General features: G+C 60.9%; 3 protein-coding genes across 3 annotated transcripts; 1 reads left to right on the top strand and 2 right to left on the bottom strand.

The window, feature by feature from the left end:
- Positions 1–488: 488 nt before the first annotated feature.
- VTJ83DRAFT_1758 (uncharacterized protein) lies at positions 489–2,872 on the top strand (the record flags this gene model as incomplete). Its single annotated transcript, XM_071007952.1, has 2 exons — positions 489–2,351; positions 2,552–2,872. The coding sequence occupies 2 exons, from the start codon at positions 489–491 to the stop codon at positions 2,870–2,872; spliced, it is 2,184 nt and encodes a 727-aa protein (XP_070868298.1).
- A 778-nt stretch (positions 2,873–3,650) lies between these two features.
- On the bottom strand, positions 3,651–5,797 carry VTJ83DRAFT_1757 (uncharacterized protein; the record flags this gene model as incomplete). Its single annotated transcript, XM_071007951.1, has 3 exons — positions 3,651–5,381; positions 5,432–5,628; positions 5,689–5,797. The coding sequence occupies 3 exons, from the start codon at positions 5,795–5,797 to the stop codon at positions 3,651–3,653; spliced, it is 2,037 nt and encodes a 678-aa protein (XP_070868297.1).
- A 5,147-nt stretch (positions 5,798–10,944) lies between these two features.
- VTJ83DRAFT_1756 (uncharacterized protein) lies at positions 10,945–12,548 on the bottom strand (the record flags this gene model as incomplete). The annotated part of the gene is made up of 7 exons (XM_071007950.1): positions 10,945–11,125; positions 11,261–11,377; positions 11,522–11,601; positions 11,676–11,901; positions 12,109–12,181; positions 12,324–12,371; positions 12,542–12,548. The coding sequence occupies 7 exons, from the start codon at positions 12,546–12,548 to the stop codon at positions 10,945–10,947; spliced, it is 732 nt and encodes a 243-aa protein (XP_070868296.1).
- Between the last annotated feature and the right edge of the window lie 229 nt (positions 12,549–12,777).

Here is a 12,777-nt window from a genome sequence, read left to right as displayed (position 1 = left end):
TCCGCTTCCAGCGCGCCCGCGTGCGTTGGCTCGGCAAGTTACCCGCCAGCAGAGAAAGACGTGCCGGTCCGTGTAAAAGCCGAGAGCTCCCCGCCGACCTGCCGACGTGGAGGCGTTCAAGCCTTCACCCAGCCCAAGCATCGCATCACCACCACCCCCGGAAACCTCTCCCACCTCCCATACCCAAGGTACCCAAGTAGGTCTTGAATTATTGGGAACGCCTTTCGTGCTGTTGTTGCCTTGCTGCTGGCTGTCTCACACCCTCGTGACCCTCCCTCTCCCCCCCGAGCCTTGAAGCGGGGTCGTCTTCGCCAGAGAAGCGCGAGAAGGCTCTCCTTTTACCCCCCCCCCCCCCCCCCTTTTTTTTTTTTTTTTCTCTCCCTGCACATCACCATCCTCGCCGTCGCCGTCGCCAAAGGTCATCGGTCACATCTCCATCACTACACCTCCTTGGACTCGGACTTGGACTCGGACTCGGACCGTAAGCCATGTCGCTGCAGGTGGGCGACGGAGACAGGCGCAACCGCTCGCGTTCGCCGGGCCGTCGCACCTATGCCGATGACGACGACGACGACATCCCCGTCGCCGAAGACCGCAGCCATCCCCGCGCCCCGCCCAACATCGTCGAGGCCGCCCCGTATCCGACCTCGACCTACCAGGACCCCGCCACCTCGGCCTACCAGTACGAGCGCCTGACCGCCTGGCCGAGCGCGGCGGCGGCGGCGGCGGACGGCCAGCCCGACTACTACCGCGACCCGGCCTACTCCCACGCCCGGCGCGAGTCCGGGTCCCGCCGCGAAAGGGACCGCCGCGACTCGGAGCCTCGCCGCGACCGCGAGGGCGACCCGGACCGCGACAGGAGCCGCCCGGAGCTGTACCTCCCCAGCAAGTACGCCGCCGCCATCAAGACGGTCGAGCCGCCGCCTTCGCCGCGCCAGTCGCGCGACTCGGTCGCCGCCAGCAGGGACCGCGACTCGGACAAGGACCGCGACCGCCGCCGCAAGAAGGACAAGCTCGACAGCGACCTGGCCTACGGCAAGCTTCCGGGCCCGTCCCGTCACGACAGCCCGCCGTCCCCGGCCGTCGCCGCGGCGCCCCGGTCCCCGAGCTCCAACCCGTACCCGTATTCCATCCCGCCCCCGGACCCCAGCGCCGCGAGCTACAAGTACGAGTCCCTGCCCAGCTGGCAGTACACCAAGCCCCAGGAGGAGGAGCAGCGGTTCCCTCGCTACAGCGCGACCCACCTGGACGTCGCCCCGCGCCCCGGCTCCGGGTCCCGCCCGGGCTCCCGCCACGGCCGCGACCCGAGCCCCGGCCCGCCGTCCCCCTCCGTCAAGCCGGCCCTGAAGCGCGACAAGTCCCCGCAGCCGCCCACCCAGCGCATGTCCATGCTCAGCGTCCAGACGCCGCACCACTCGGCCTCGCTCTCCGTGTCGTCGGCCGCCCCCTCCCCGCTCCTCGAGGCCTACAAGGGCACCTGGCAGTCCATCTCGCCCATGCCCTCGCCCATGCTCGCGCCGGGGTCCCCCTACGCGCCGGGGCAGGCCCTCGAGGCGCTCTCCCCCGTCGACTACCCGTCCGACGACGACGACGACGACGGCCGCCCCCGCCGCGCCCGCCGCGCGCGCTTCAACGACCCGGCCGACAACGCGGCGCGCCTGGCCGAGGCGCTGCGCGGCGAGAAGCGCCGCCCGGACACGGAGCCGCTCATCGAGATCCTGCCGGGCCTGACGCACGAGCAGGTGATGCAGCTGCGCTCCGAGTACAAAAAGATCGTCAAGACGGGGTCGGACCGCAAGGGGGTCAACATCGCCAAGCACATCCGGGCGCGGCTCAAGGACGAGGACCCGACGCTCATGAAGGCGTGCTACGCCACGGCGCTGGGCCGCTGGGAGAGCGAGGCGTACTGGGCCAACTTTTGGTACCACGGCGACAAGACGCGGCGCGAGCTGCTCATCGAGTCGCTCATGGGCCGCACCAACGAGGAGGTGCGCGCCATCAAGGACGGCTTCAGCGACAAAAAGTACGCCAACAGCCTGACGCGGTGCATGCGCACCGAGCTCAAGGAGGACAAGTTCAAAAAGGCCGTCCTCATGGTCCTTGACGAGGCGAGGATGGAGGAGGCCGACGACTTTGGCCGGCCCCTGCGCATCGACTACGATCTCGTCGACGACGACGTGCGCCAGCTCTACCGCGCCGTCACCAGCGACAAGGGCGGCGAGTCGCTCATGATGAGCATCGTCATCCTGCGGAGCGACGCCCACCTGCGCGAGGTCCTAAAGGAGTACAAGAACCGGTACAAGGGTGCCAACTTTGCCAAGGATGCGCTCAGAAAGAGCGGCAACCTCGTGGTACGTTTTCTTTTTTTTTTTCTTTTTTTCTTTTTTTTTTCATTCTTTCCTTTGTCTTGTTTTCTTTCCTTTTTTTTTTTCTCTGTATCCCTCCCCCCTTTTTTTTTTCTATTCCCACGGCTCCAAACCCTACCTCCTCCCCGAAATCAAACCCGCTCACAGACCAACAACCCAACCAACTAACAACAAAAAAACAACAGGGCGAGGTCCTGGCCCACATCCTCAACGGCATCATCAACAAGCCCATGCGCGACGCCATGCTCCTGCACCACGCCCTCACCGCCTCGCGCTCCGACGAGCTGCGCCGCGAGCTGCTCATCTCGCGCCTCGTCCGCGTCCACTGGGACGCCCGCCACATGGCCCTCGTCAAGCGCGCCTTTCGCGACCAGTACGGCCGCGACCTGCAGGACGCCGTGCGCGAGGCCACCCGCGGCGAGTGGGGCGAGTTCTGCGTGGCGCTATGCATCGAGCGCGTGCCCGACGCCGTCAAGCGCGTCGAGAGGGTCGACATTCACCGCTGAAGACGGGCGGGGATCGGAGGAGGATCCAAGGGAGAAGGAGGAAGAGGAGGAGGAGGAGAAGAAGAAGAAGAAAGGGTGTTTGTTTTATTTTTCTTTACGCCTTGTTTTCTTTTGCGTTTTTGGAGGGATGAGGAGACAATCATCTCTCATTATGTCTCCAGCTGGGCGAGGGTCGTCGAGGTCGGGTCGGGTCGGGTCTGGGTCTTGGTCGCCTTGATACCGGAGCGCAAATGTGATGACCGAGCCTAAGCCCCGGGTGCCGGGTGGTAATGTTTACCTTCTTAGGTCATGAGCGATGAAGAATGAAGTATCGAATGGAACGTTTCTTACACGTCGAACCCCTCCACCCCCCTTCCCCCCCCCCCCCCCCCCAGAAAAAAAAATATTTGAACACCTATCACACCCTTCAACGAGCCGAGATGGGTGAGGTGAAACGGGTTTTTTTTTTTTTTTCCTTTGACATGGCCATGAGCTGTTCAACAACACCAAGCCGTCGTATCAACTTCACTTCGTTTCGGGACGATAGAGGACTTCATAACCGTCATGAAAAGAGGCAACAGAGTTTGATATCGCCCAAGACGCCGATCGCTATGCAGATGATACTACGGTAGAAAACCGAAAGGAAAAAGGCCACTCAATCCATCCGAGCATACATGCCCTTGCTCAGGGAGCTGGGTGCGCTCACCCGTGTTTCCACCAGGTTTCTTCACACCATAGGCACAGCATTAGCATGGTGACAAGATTCTCATTGCCGCCCTTCACCTCCAGAAGACCCTAATCAAGGAGCATCCTTCTTTTGCGTCTTCCCTCCTCTCTCTAGCAAAAGGGTCAGCTCGCTCTTCGAGCGCCCAAAGGGTATCGGCGGCGCGGGATGCCGTGGCGTCGGCTTGAACTGCTGAAAAACGGATGAAGTCACTTGCGGATTCAGCGCCGGCTGTTCCGGCAGCTTGGGGGGTTCCGAAATCGTGGGCACGGCCTTGAGGGTCTCCGAGTCAAACTTGGCCAGTGCCGTCGTGGTGACCATGGCGACGCTGCTGGTAGGCTGCGCGGGGAGGAGCGCCACGCCACGATCCTTGCCTCCTTGTGATGCGTCTGATCGCTTCGAGCGAGTGCGGACGATCGATGGGACCCTCCGAGAGACGTTGGGCTGGTCGGCCACAAATCCGGCGACAGGCGGGGGATTCTGCACGGTGGTTGCGATGCTGTCCCTCACGTCCCAGGTTGATCTTCGTTGGAGACTGGCGGGCCGCAGGAGGAGAGGAGCTGCAGCTATGGGATCGGAGCCCATGGCAGGTTTGCTGTCTCCTACGAGCAGTGAAGGCTGCGGGCTGAGTGGCTTGGTTGCAAGCCGCGGCGTAGTGCGCCCTAGGGAGCTGCTTATTTGCGAGCGCGTCGGCTGAAAAGGCGACGGAGGGGCTTGGCTAGATCCAGGCCTTGTGGAAGAGGCAGAGGCGACCCGCCGTTCACCATCGACTCGAGGGGCCGTGGGCTGGGACGCCGGCGGAGTTGCTTGCTGGCCCATAACGCTTGGCCGTACGGAGGCCTTCGTGGGAGCATCGTCGAGCCGCGATGGTAGAGGCTGCGAAGGTGTCGGAGGCACTTCTTGGGTTGCAGGTTTCGCCGCAAGATTGCCCAGCCCGTTATCGGCCCGTGAATTCACCGTCTTGGAAGCGGATCGCTGGACGTCTTTGCTGGGAGATGTCGTGGGGGCCGCACTCATTTCACGCACGGGCTTTCCTTGCACGGCCTGCTCCCCAGGCCGTGTGTCGCTTGCTTTCGCGGGCCGCATCGCGGCCTTCATGGTCAAACCGGCATCGCTGGTTTGCGACGACGACGAGCCCTGCCCTCCGAGCAGCGGAGCAGCTGTTGGGGTCGATCGCTTGAGGGCGCCACGCTTCGACGCCGTCGCGAGTCCTGCTCCACGGTTGCCAGTATCCGACCCTGACTGGGAGCTTGGCCTGCGCACCATTACAGGTCTTCTCCGCGAGGCGGCGGTGCTCGCCAACACTTTCCTCGTGGGCATCAGCTTCTCCGTTTTTGCCGGCGGGTGCGGTGGGCGTTGGCTGGAAGTTACCGCGGAGGGCTCTGCAGGCGCCGGTTCCGCTGCTGCGGGTTCAAGGTTCTTTGGAACTGGCGAGCCGGTTGCGGGAGGAGGTCCTGGTTTGCTCTTGGCGCGTGACAGCGGTGCCGGCGGCGGCGGAGGAGGAGGAGGAGGAGGCATCGCAGCAGCTGCCTCGGTTGCCGCGGCATTGCTCAAGAGGTCGTCGCCGTCTTTCGTGGCTTCATCCTCGGTTGCCTGCGGGGACACGAACCGCGCGGTTGGACGAGGTCCTGAGGCGGAAGGCCCTCTTGATTTCTTCAAGATGGGATGGGGTGGGGGCGGCCGGGATGACGATGGAGTCGGCTCCTTTTTGCTTTCCGCCGGAGGCGACACATGCTTCGGAAGCTCTTGGTTTTGAGCCGCCTGGGCCTTGTTATCGTCACCTCGTTGCGGTCGTGAGGCAGGAGGCTACGAGATGGTCAGCGTCGGGCGTCACCTAGAGCGCGAACCACACATACTTGGGACCGCTTGGCGAACGGGTTCGGAGGCGGTGGTATGGGCACAAACGTCGGGCCGTTGGAGAATTCCTCGTAGAGTTTCGCCAGCCGAGGCCCGCTGAGGTTGCGCAGCCTTTCGCTACCCCAGACGTGCCACCAAAAGTTCTCGAGGCGGAAGGCGCTGGGGTCAAAGAGCCTGCGGAACGTCGTCGTGTAGGCTGGGACCAGTCAGTCGGGGGGATGCTCTGCCTGGGAGAACGGCTGGGTGGTGGACTGACCGTTCCAGTACTGCTTGATCTTCTCTGGGGGAACCACGGGATAGCTGGCGACCTCGGCGTAGACCTCGCGCGTGTTTTCAAAGAGAACCAAGGGGACGGCCGCGTCCATGTTGAAAGCTGATCGACCAAGGCTGGGTCGACACACCGTGGGGACCTGGCAGAGGTTTGGCAATCCGGAGAATCCTCACCAACATGGCTTGCCGGATCCTCACAGGAACATCCGGTCAGAGTCGTTTCCAGACTCCACACCTCAACAGACCTCAAGCCCCCTCCCCCGTTCAGCCCTTGAACCCCAGCCCTATGTAGGGTTCCCGCCAAAGAGCAAGGGCAAACCGAGCTGCTGGAGACGCGACCCTGTCGGTCCCCGCTGCAAACCCGAAGACGACGGCCTTCACGCAGGCGGTGCAGCCCAAGGGGTGGCGGGCCAATGGCGTGAGAAATTGCCCAGGGCACGCAGGGCGCATCCACGAGAAAGACGCGATCAAGCGGTGGAGGCCTTGCCAGTCGTGGTGGTTCGTCGTCAAGCTGCCAAGCAAGCCGGGCAGAAAGCTCCAACCTCGTCCGCAGTTCCCAGGGACGACTTAGACGCAACCGCGGAGCGAAGGATGCAAGGGCCGAGGGTTGGGTGCGGTGGGGAACCGGCTCACCGCCGTCTCGAGGAGGGCACCAGACGCTTGGGTTGGGCGTGAGCTCCGTCAGCCCTAAAAGGCAATCAGGGCAATCAAGGGTCCGACAGGGACGGCGGCCGTGGCGCAAGGCAGGGAGCTGGCGTCTTTGGAGAGAGGATCGAGGAAGAGGCGGGAGCAAGGAGGAAAAAAGGAAGTGAGAAGCGTATAATAATAAAGCTGGTTACCGGGGAAAGCCGGGAGTCAGTCAACCTTGAGCTTTGGTACTTTGCCGTCCGCCCAGCCCAGCCCAGTCCTCGGAGACGCAGGGCCCCTTGCAAAGGGGAAAAACAAGATAACCAACAAGAAGCACAGCACCGAAAATCCCAAGGAATCTCTGTCGGTCACCTTCGGGTACCTTTACGGATAGCCGGAGAGTTTGGCGAGGGCGAGAGCGAGAGCGAAAGGCGAGGAGGGTGAGATGAGGCACACGATCAAAAAAGAAAGAGAGGGCTGGGGCAGCAAGTCGCGTCGTTTGGAGCCCGCAGCACCCGGGGGGGTAACCTCTCAGCCATACCTTGGGAGGAAAAGAGCGGCAGGGAGGGAAGAGGAAGAGAGAGGGGGAGAGAGGATGGGAAACAAAACCCGAGGAAAACAAAAAAAAAAAAAAAATAAAAGAACAAAATGTCCCAAGGGACGACCGGGCTGGACTTGCCCTGGGCCGGATCGACTGGCTGCCTGGCCACCTCACCGTAACGCCCTCTGGAAGGTGCAACACCTGGCGCTACCTTCCAGCACACACCCAAGAACCCGGAAAACCTGGGGGAGCTGGGGGCAACTGGGAAGCTTCGGAGGGGAGGGCCAGGCAGCCTGACCCTAGACCCTAGACCCCTGGCCTGCGCCTTCCGCGCCCGAGCTTCAAGGTCCGTTCCATGGCGCAGGTGGTCCATGGAGCATGGATGGAGCCTTTGCTGAGGCGAGGAATCTCCACGGCTCCCTCTCCGTCCGCTAAGGTAGAAAGGTTGGAGGGAAGGGGGGTGATCCCGGGCGGCGATTGTGGGGCCATCATCGGGCGGTTTCCTTTCGCACGAGACAGGGCTTTGACAAAGTCGGGGGCAGTCCAGGGTTCTTTTTTTTTTTTTTTTTTTTTTTTTTTTTTTTTTTAGTATGTACTGGGGGGGGGGGGGGTGCTTTTGCTTCAGGTTGCTTTGCTTTGCTTTGCTTTGCTTTTCAGGGTCCAGGGTTCACCCGGATTCGGTGTTGTTTCCAGAACACCTAATAACCAACAAAAAGGCGTTTCATGGATTCCAACCCGGGCACCTATGGAATCCTGGATTTCGGCGAGCCCAGGATCAGACGAGAACCACCACCACCACCACCACCACAACGACAACAATAACAATAACAACAACAAAGAAAATAACATAACAGCAGCAGCAACGGCAATGGAAGCAATAGTTGGCTTGCCCAGGAATAACAACCACAACATAGGCATATGTCCGTCTCGACATCCTGGTGGCATCGTGGCGTTGTCAGAGATGTTGCCGAGTTTGGCGAGTTGGGCCAGCCCTCTCTCCCCGCCGTACCTGGCCTTAGCCATGGCACAACCCGAGCCTAATACATACAAGTATACGCTGCGGTGGCCGTCACCTGACGAAGGAGAATCGAGGCACGTGGGCTCGACGTAACGCTGACTGAAGCCAAGCCTCTCATCTCCCCCCTCCCCCTCCCTCTCCCCTTCCCCCCCCCTCCCCAAAGACATGCCGCGTCCTCCCGCTCTACTGCGTACGTGCCTACCTGCCCTAGCACCTAGGCCCTACGACAGAAGACGGCTCCTTGGGAATCAACTCCCGCAACGCCCGCCTCATTCCAAGCTCAGCCCTTCCAGTCCATCCGGTTCGTTCCACAAACACCATCACATGAACGGTGCCCTCCCGGCCTGTCCTTGCTTACTGTGGTATACTCATGCCCGTGCTCCTCCTCCTGCTCCACCCATCCCTCATCTCGCGTTCGCAATCCGTAGGACGTCGTCATCCGACTCCAGCCAGTGTAACAAGGCCCCCCCGAGCCCCCCACGCGCGGGTCTTGGGATCACCCGCGCGCTGCCGCGGGTTAGGGCCAAAACGGCTAGACCCAGGATCGACCGGCCCAGCTGCCCATTCCCTCCAAAGATTGACGAGCCAAGACTCGAGCAAACCTAACCTGACTGCCCAAAAAAGTACCGTGGTACAAGTCTCACATCGAACGAGCTGCTCGGCGACAGCCTGCATCGCAGGCCCAACGGACCGGACTGACTGACCAGTCGTACCACAGCGGGAGAAGGGGAGGGGGGGAGGGGGGCGGCGCGGGCCTTTTCATCAACCGCTTTTTCTTCGCGCTCGAGCCGTTCTGAGACACCGGATGAGAAAAACAACAACACCATGCTCCCATCGGTGACCAGCTCCCGCCGCACTCGCCCGGCCAATCAGCCGCCTCCATGCTGGAAGTGCACAGATTGTCGGGGCCCCAGCTGGACCGGTGGACGGTGACGTTGCCCCGCGCTGGAAGGTGAACATGACGCCAGGCCGCAGGCATGGGCAGGGCTTCCCCAGACGACGCCAGCCCCCCGGATCGTCACGCCAATCGCCGGCGGCCGGCCCCTGGTCAAGCGTGTTTCTCGGTTCGCTCCTGAGACCCGAGCGTGCTGAGCACGCCCCATAGTCCTCGTCGTCCGTCCTTTCATCACCTTGCTGCGGACGCATCGGAGCCAGTCATCATGGCACGCGTTGGGTCAACCCCGGCACCTGAATGATGATCCTCGTTGGCGCAGGGAGCGCCTCCTCAGGAGGACGGTTTCCTTCATGATTGGCTCCCGAACTCGTTCCGTGTTTCTGATATGACCGGGCAAGAAATGACGAGAACGTGTCCTCACTTGAGCTTCCCCGCCAAGCCGGCGGCGAAGTACTACCTACTATACAGTATGTACATACTGCGTATGCGCCGGTTGCAAAGCAGCCATGGCGGAATAAATGACCACCCAAGACCCCATGCGTGCCGCACCGACACCGTCCGCGACGTCATCGAATGGGAAATGGATACTACAGAACCCTCCCGGAACGTTTTCCGTACCACCCATGGGGCTCAGGGATGGCGCTTCCGTGCCTCTACAGGGACACGGATCCGGAAGAATTCTACACTCATTGGCAATCCCTCGAATCTTCACCGCCCATCCCGACCTGGGTACGGTGAGAGGTAGGTGTGTCCAAAAAGAGATCGGCGCGAGAACCTAGATCGAAACGACTGGAGACGAGGCATTCTCCATACGTAACAAATATCTTGAACGCGCCAGCTAGCTCGCAACTCACCTCGAGTCCGGCAAAGCTGTCACAAGGGGGGAAAAAACAATGTCCATATCGATTGGGGACCCAGCCCAGCCCGTCTTTCTTTCAACCAGGAAGATGCACAGATCGGCAGCGGTCCAGCCGTCTTTGTCTCCCGTCTCTGTGTCGGTCACATGCCTATCGCTGCCTTGTGCCCGTTGGATGCATGATATCTCATCCCCAGAGATATGGCGAAAGACATCGGGCAACCTCCTCCTCCTCCACTCCCCCCCCCCCCCCCCTACCTATCACCCACCACGTCGTCCTGTACCTACTCCGTACTATGTACCCATCCATCCGATCGGCGCCCTGTTTGGCTTTTTCCGCAGAAGCATAGGTACCCAGGATCCAGATCAACACGCTCCGTTTTTTTCCTCTTCCCTCGCTCCCAAACGTTTCATACCACACAGGTTTGACCGACGACCGAAACAGAAGGAGGGAAGGAGTCCGATCTTTTCAAAGGCGAGAGTCCGAGATGTGACAAATGACAAGGCGGGTTTCTTTTCTTTTTTTGGATTTTTCCGTTCTCCCTTTTGTTATAGTGAGATCCGGCGATGGGCAGGGAACGGGGGAAAAGGTGCACATCGGATGCCACTTGTCGTGGATGGGGACACACCGGAAGCGGTACCCTGAAGGGCTGGATGGACCTCAGCTCGGGGGAGAACCTACGCGTGCTTTGGCGTTTGACACCGTATGTGCGTGATCTCCTCCCTCCCCAGAGCGTACAGCACGCACCACTTTTTGACGCCGATCCGATTCCCAGCGGAAGATGATTACCGGCACGATATGTGATGGTGCAGGATGTACCGAGTATGTACCTGCTTGGAGTCACGCCACCTCGCAGATGGCTGAGCGAGAGAAAGAACAAAACTATAACGTGTACTATACTATGTAAATATAGTAAGGTATTTGCCTTGGGGCCCTGTCTCAAACGTGCAGGGCTGCAGCCTCATCATGCATGCATGCATGCATGATATGAACTTGGGATGGGTTGGTGGTTTGAGGGTAGGGATGGACTCCGAGGCCGACTACGCACAAACCGGATACCGGGCTTCCGGCTCTGTGAAACCACACAGGCGCCGACGGAATCCCGCCTGGAACCTCCGTCGCATGGTCGCCACCTACGTCCCTCTTCACCCGCGAGCCCGCGATGAGCTTCGTCGCCATCTTCTTCAGCCGCGTCTCAGGGAGGCCGTCTTGTGGACGATTCAACGTGTGTTCGAACGCGTGTTACGTGTTACGCCTCTTCCCATTTTCACGCCTCCTTCGTAAAGGTACGCATCTCTTCCCCCTCAGATCACCGTATACCCCCCGTCCACCCTCAAATCCGCGCCCGTAACGTAACCGGACGCATCAGACAGCAAAAAGACGACCGGGCCTGCCAGGTCGGCCGGCGCGCCCATCCGTCCTTGGGGGATGCGCGAGGTCCATGCGGCCTTCAGGGCGGGCTTGTCGGCAAGGATCTTTTCGGTGCTGTTGCGTTGCGAGCGATGAAGAGGTGGGAAGGTTAGCTCCGTCGTCGGTTCCATCAGGCAGCCCAGGGAAGGTCCGGCGAGGGGGGGGGGGGGAAAGCCATCCAGGCTGGGAAATGGAGTGAGAGGCACTTACAGAGCGGTAAGCATATACCCCGGCGAGATGCAGTTCACGCGGATGCCGGCCTGCGCCCATTCGACGCTGAACGAGGCGCAGAGCTGCCGGACCGCGGCCTTGGAAGCGTTGTATGGGCTGGGGAGTGTGATGTGACACGGCCATGTCAGCTGCTGTTTGTTCTCTGCCCATCGTCGTCTATCTTGTGCGCGCTCGCTCAGGTGAAGGCGAGAGAACAACAGAGCGAGCGGGGCTTTTGCTAAAGAAAAGAGGGCAACTCACGCCTGAGGCTGCGGCACGTTTACTATAGAACCGCTCATGCTCCCGATGAAGACCATGCTACCTTGCTCGTTACGAGCCATCTGAAGCAAATGCCCGCAAGGGTCAGCGAGCGACATCAGGCAAGAATCTCGAGCAATGCAAACGGCGAACGAACCAAGTGCTTCGCCACGGCCGTGGCGAACAGGTATGTTCCGTCCACATTCACCTCCCATAACCGCCGCATGCGGTCGACCGGGTATTCGACAGCCGCAAAGTTTTCAGTGAACCCCGCCGACGTGACCAGGCCGTTGATGGTCTTGGAGCCGTGCGCGTCCAGCACTTCGGCCAGGCAGGCGTCTACAGATTCCGGGTCTGCTACGTCGGCGTAGTGTGCGGTGACTCTAAAAGGACGAGGGCCGGCGCGGTGAGTAGAGGAGGCAGGGAACGAGATGCAGGGGAGGCAAGTCGATCACATGGAACCCGAGCTCCGCGGTGCGTAGGAGGAGCAGGGAAGAGTTCGTCATGGACTCAACGAAGAGCGAGGGGGACCTCCCTATATGCCTAGATTGAGAAAGAAAGAAAAAGGGGTGAAGGGAAAAGTAACACACCTCGTCTGAGAACCGGGGCGCTCCCGCTGGAGCCACTCTGTGATCGCATCCCGCTGGCGGCTGGCCTCGTCCACTATCCCACCGAGCAAACGCAATTCAGCATTCTTTTCTCTCTCTCTCTCCTTTTCTCCAAGATCACCGCCGGAGCGTAGCCGAAAGCTTCCAGCTCACGAGGGTGTCCGAGTCTGACAAGGGAAAAGAGACAGAGAACTCACGATTGGTATCAACAATAGCCAAATCGGCGCCGCTCGCCACGATGTTGTCTGTCCGTCAGGTGCCCACCGCGCGTCAGCTTCTCCGACGAAATCGAGTCAAGAATAAGACAACAAAATAGACAACAACTGGAAACCGCGTTTGTTCTTGTTTCTTGAAAAAGGAAAACGAAACGAAAAGAACAGAAAAAACGACTTCAAAACGGAGGAGGGGCATTTACGAGCCATCACCAACCCCAACCCCCTCGCTCCCCCCGTCACCACCACGAGCTTTCCGGCCAGCGAGAAGCTTGCCAGAGCCGGCCTCGTCGGGTCGGCCGCCGTCGCCACGGCGTTACTGCCGGAATCGACGCTGGCGACGGGGGCGGTGGTGTGGAATCCCGCAACGGTGGCGGGGACGACCGTCGAGGTCCGACCGGCGAGGGCGCCGCGGGCCGGGGAGATGCGGGGCCGGGCC

This window comes from Remersonia thermophila, chromosome 2, assembly GCF_042764415.1.
Source record: "Remersonia thermophila strain ATCC 22073 chromosome 2, whole genome shotgun sequence".
In the NCBI taxonomy this organism is placed as follows: domain Eukaryota; kingdom Fungi; phylum Ascomycota; class Sordariomycetes; order Sordariales; family Chaetomiaceae; genus Remersonia; species Remersonia thermophila.
This window is presented reverse-complemented; position numbering and strand designations above follow the sequence as displayed.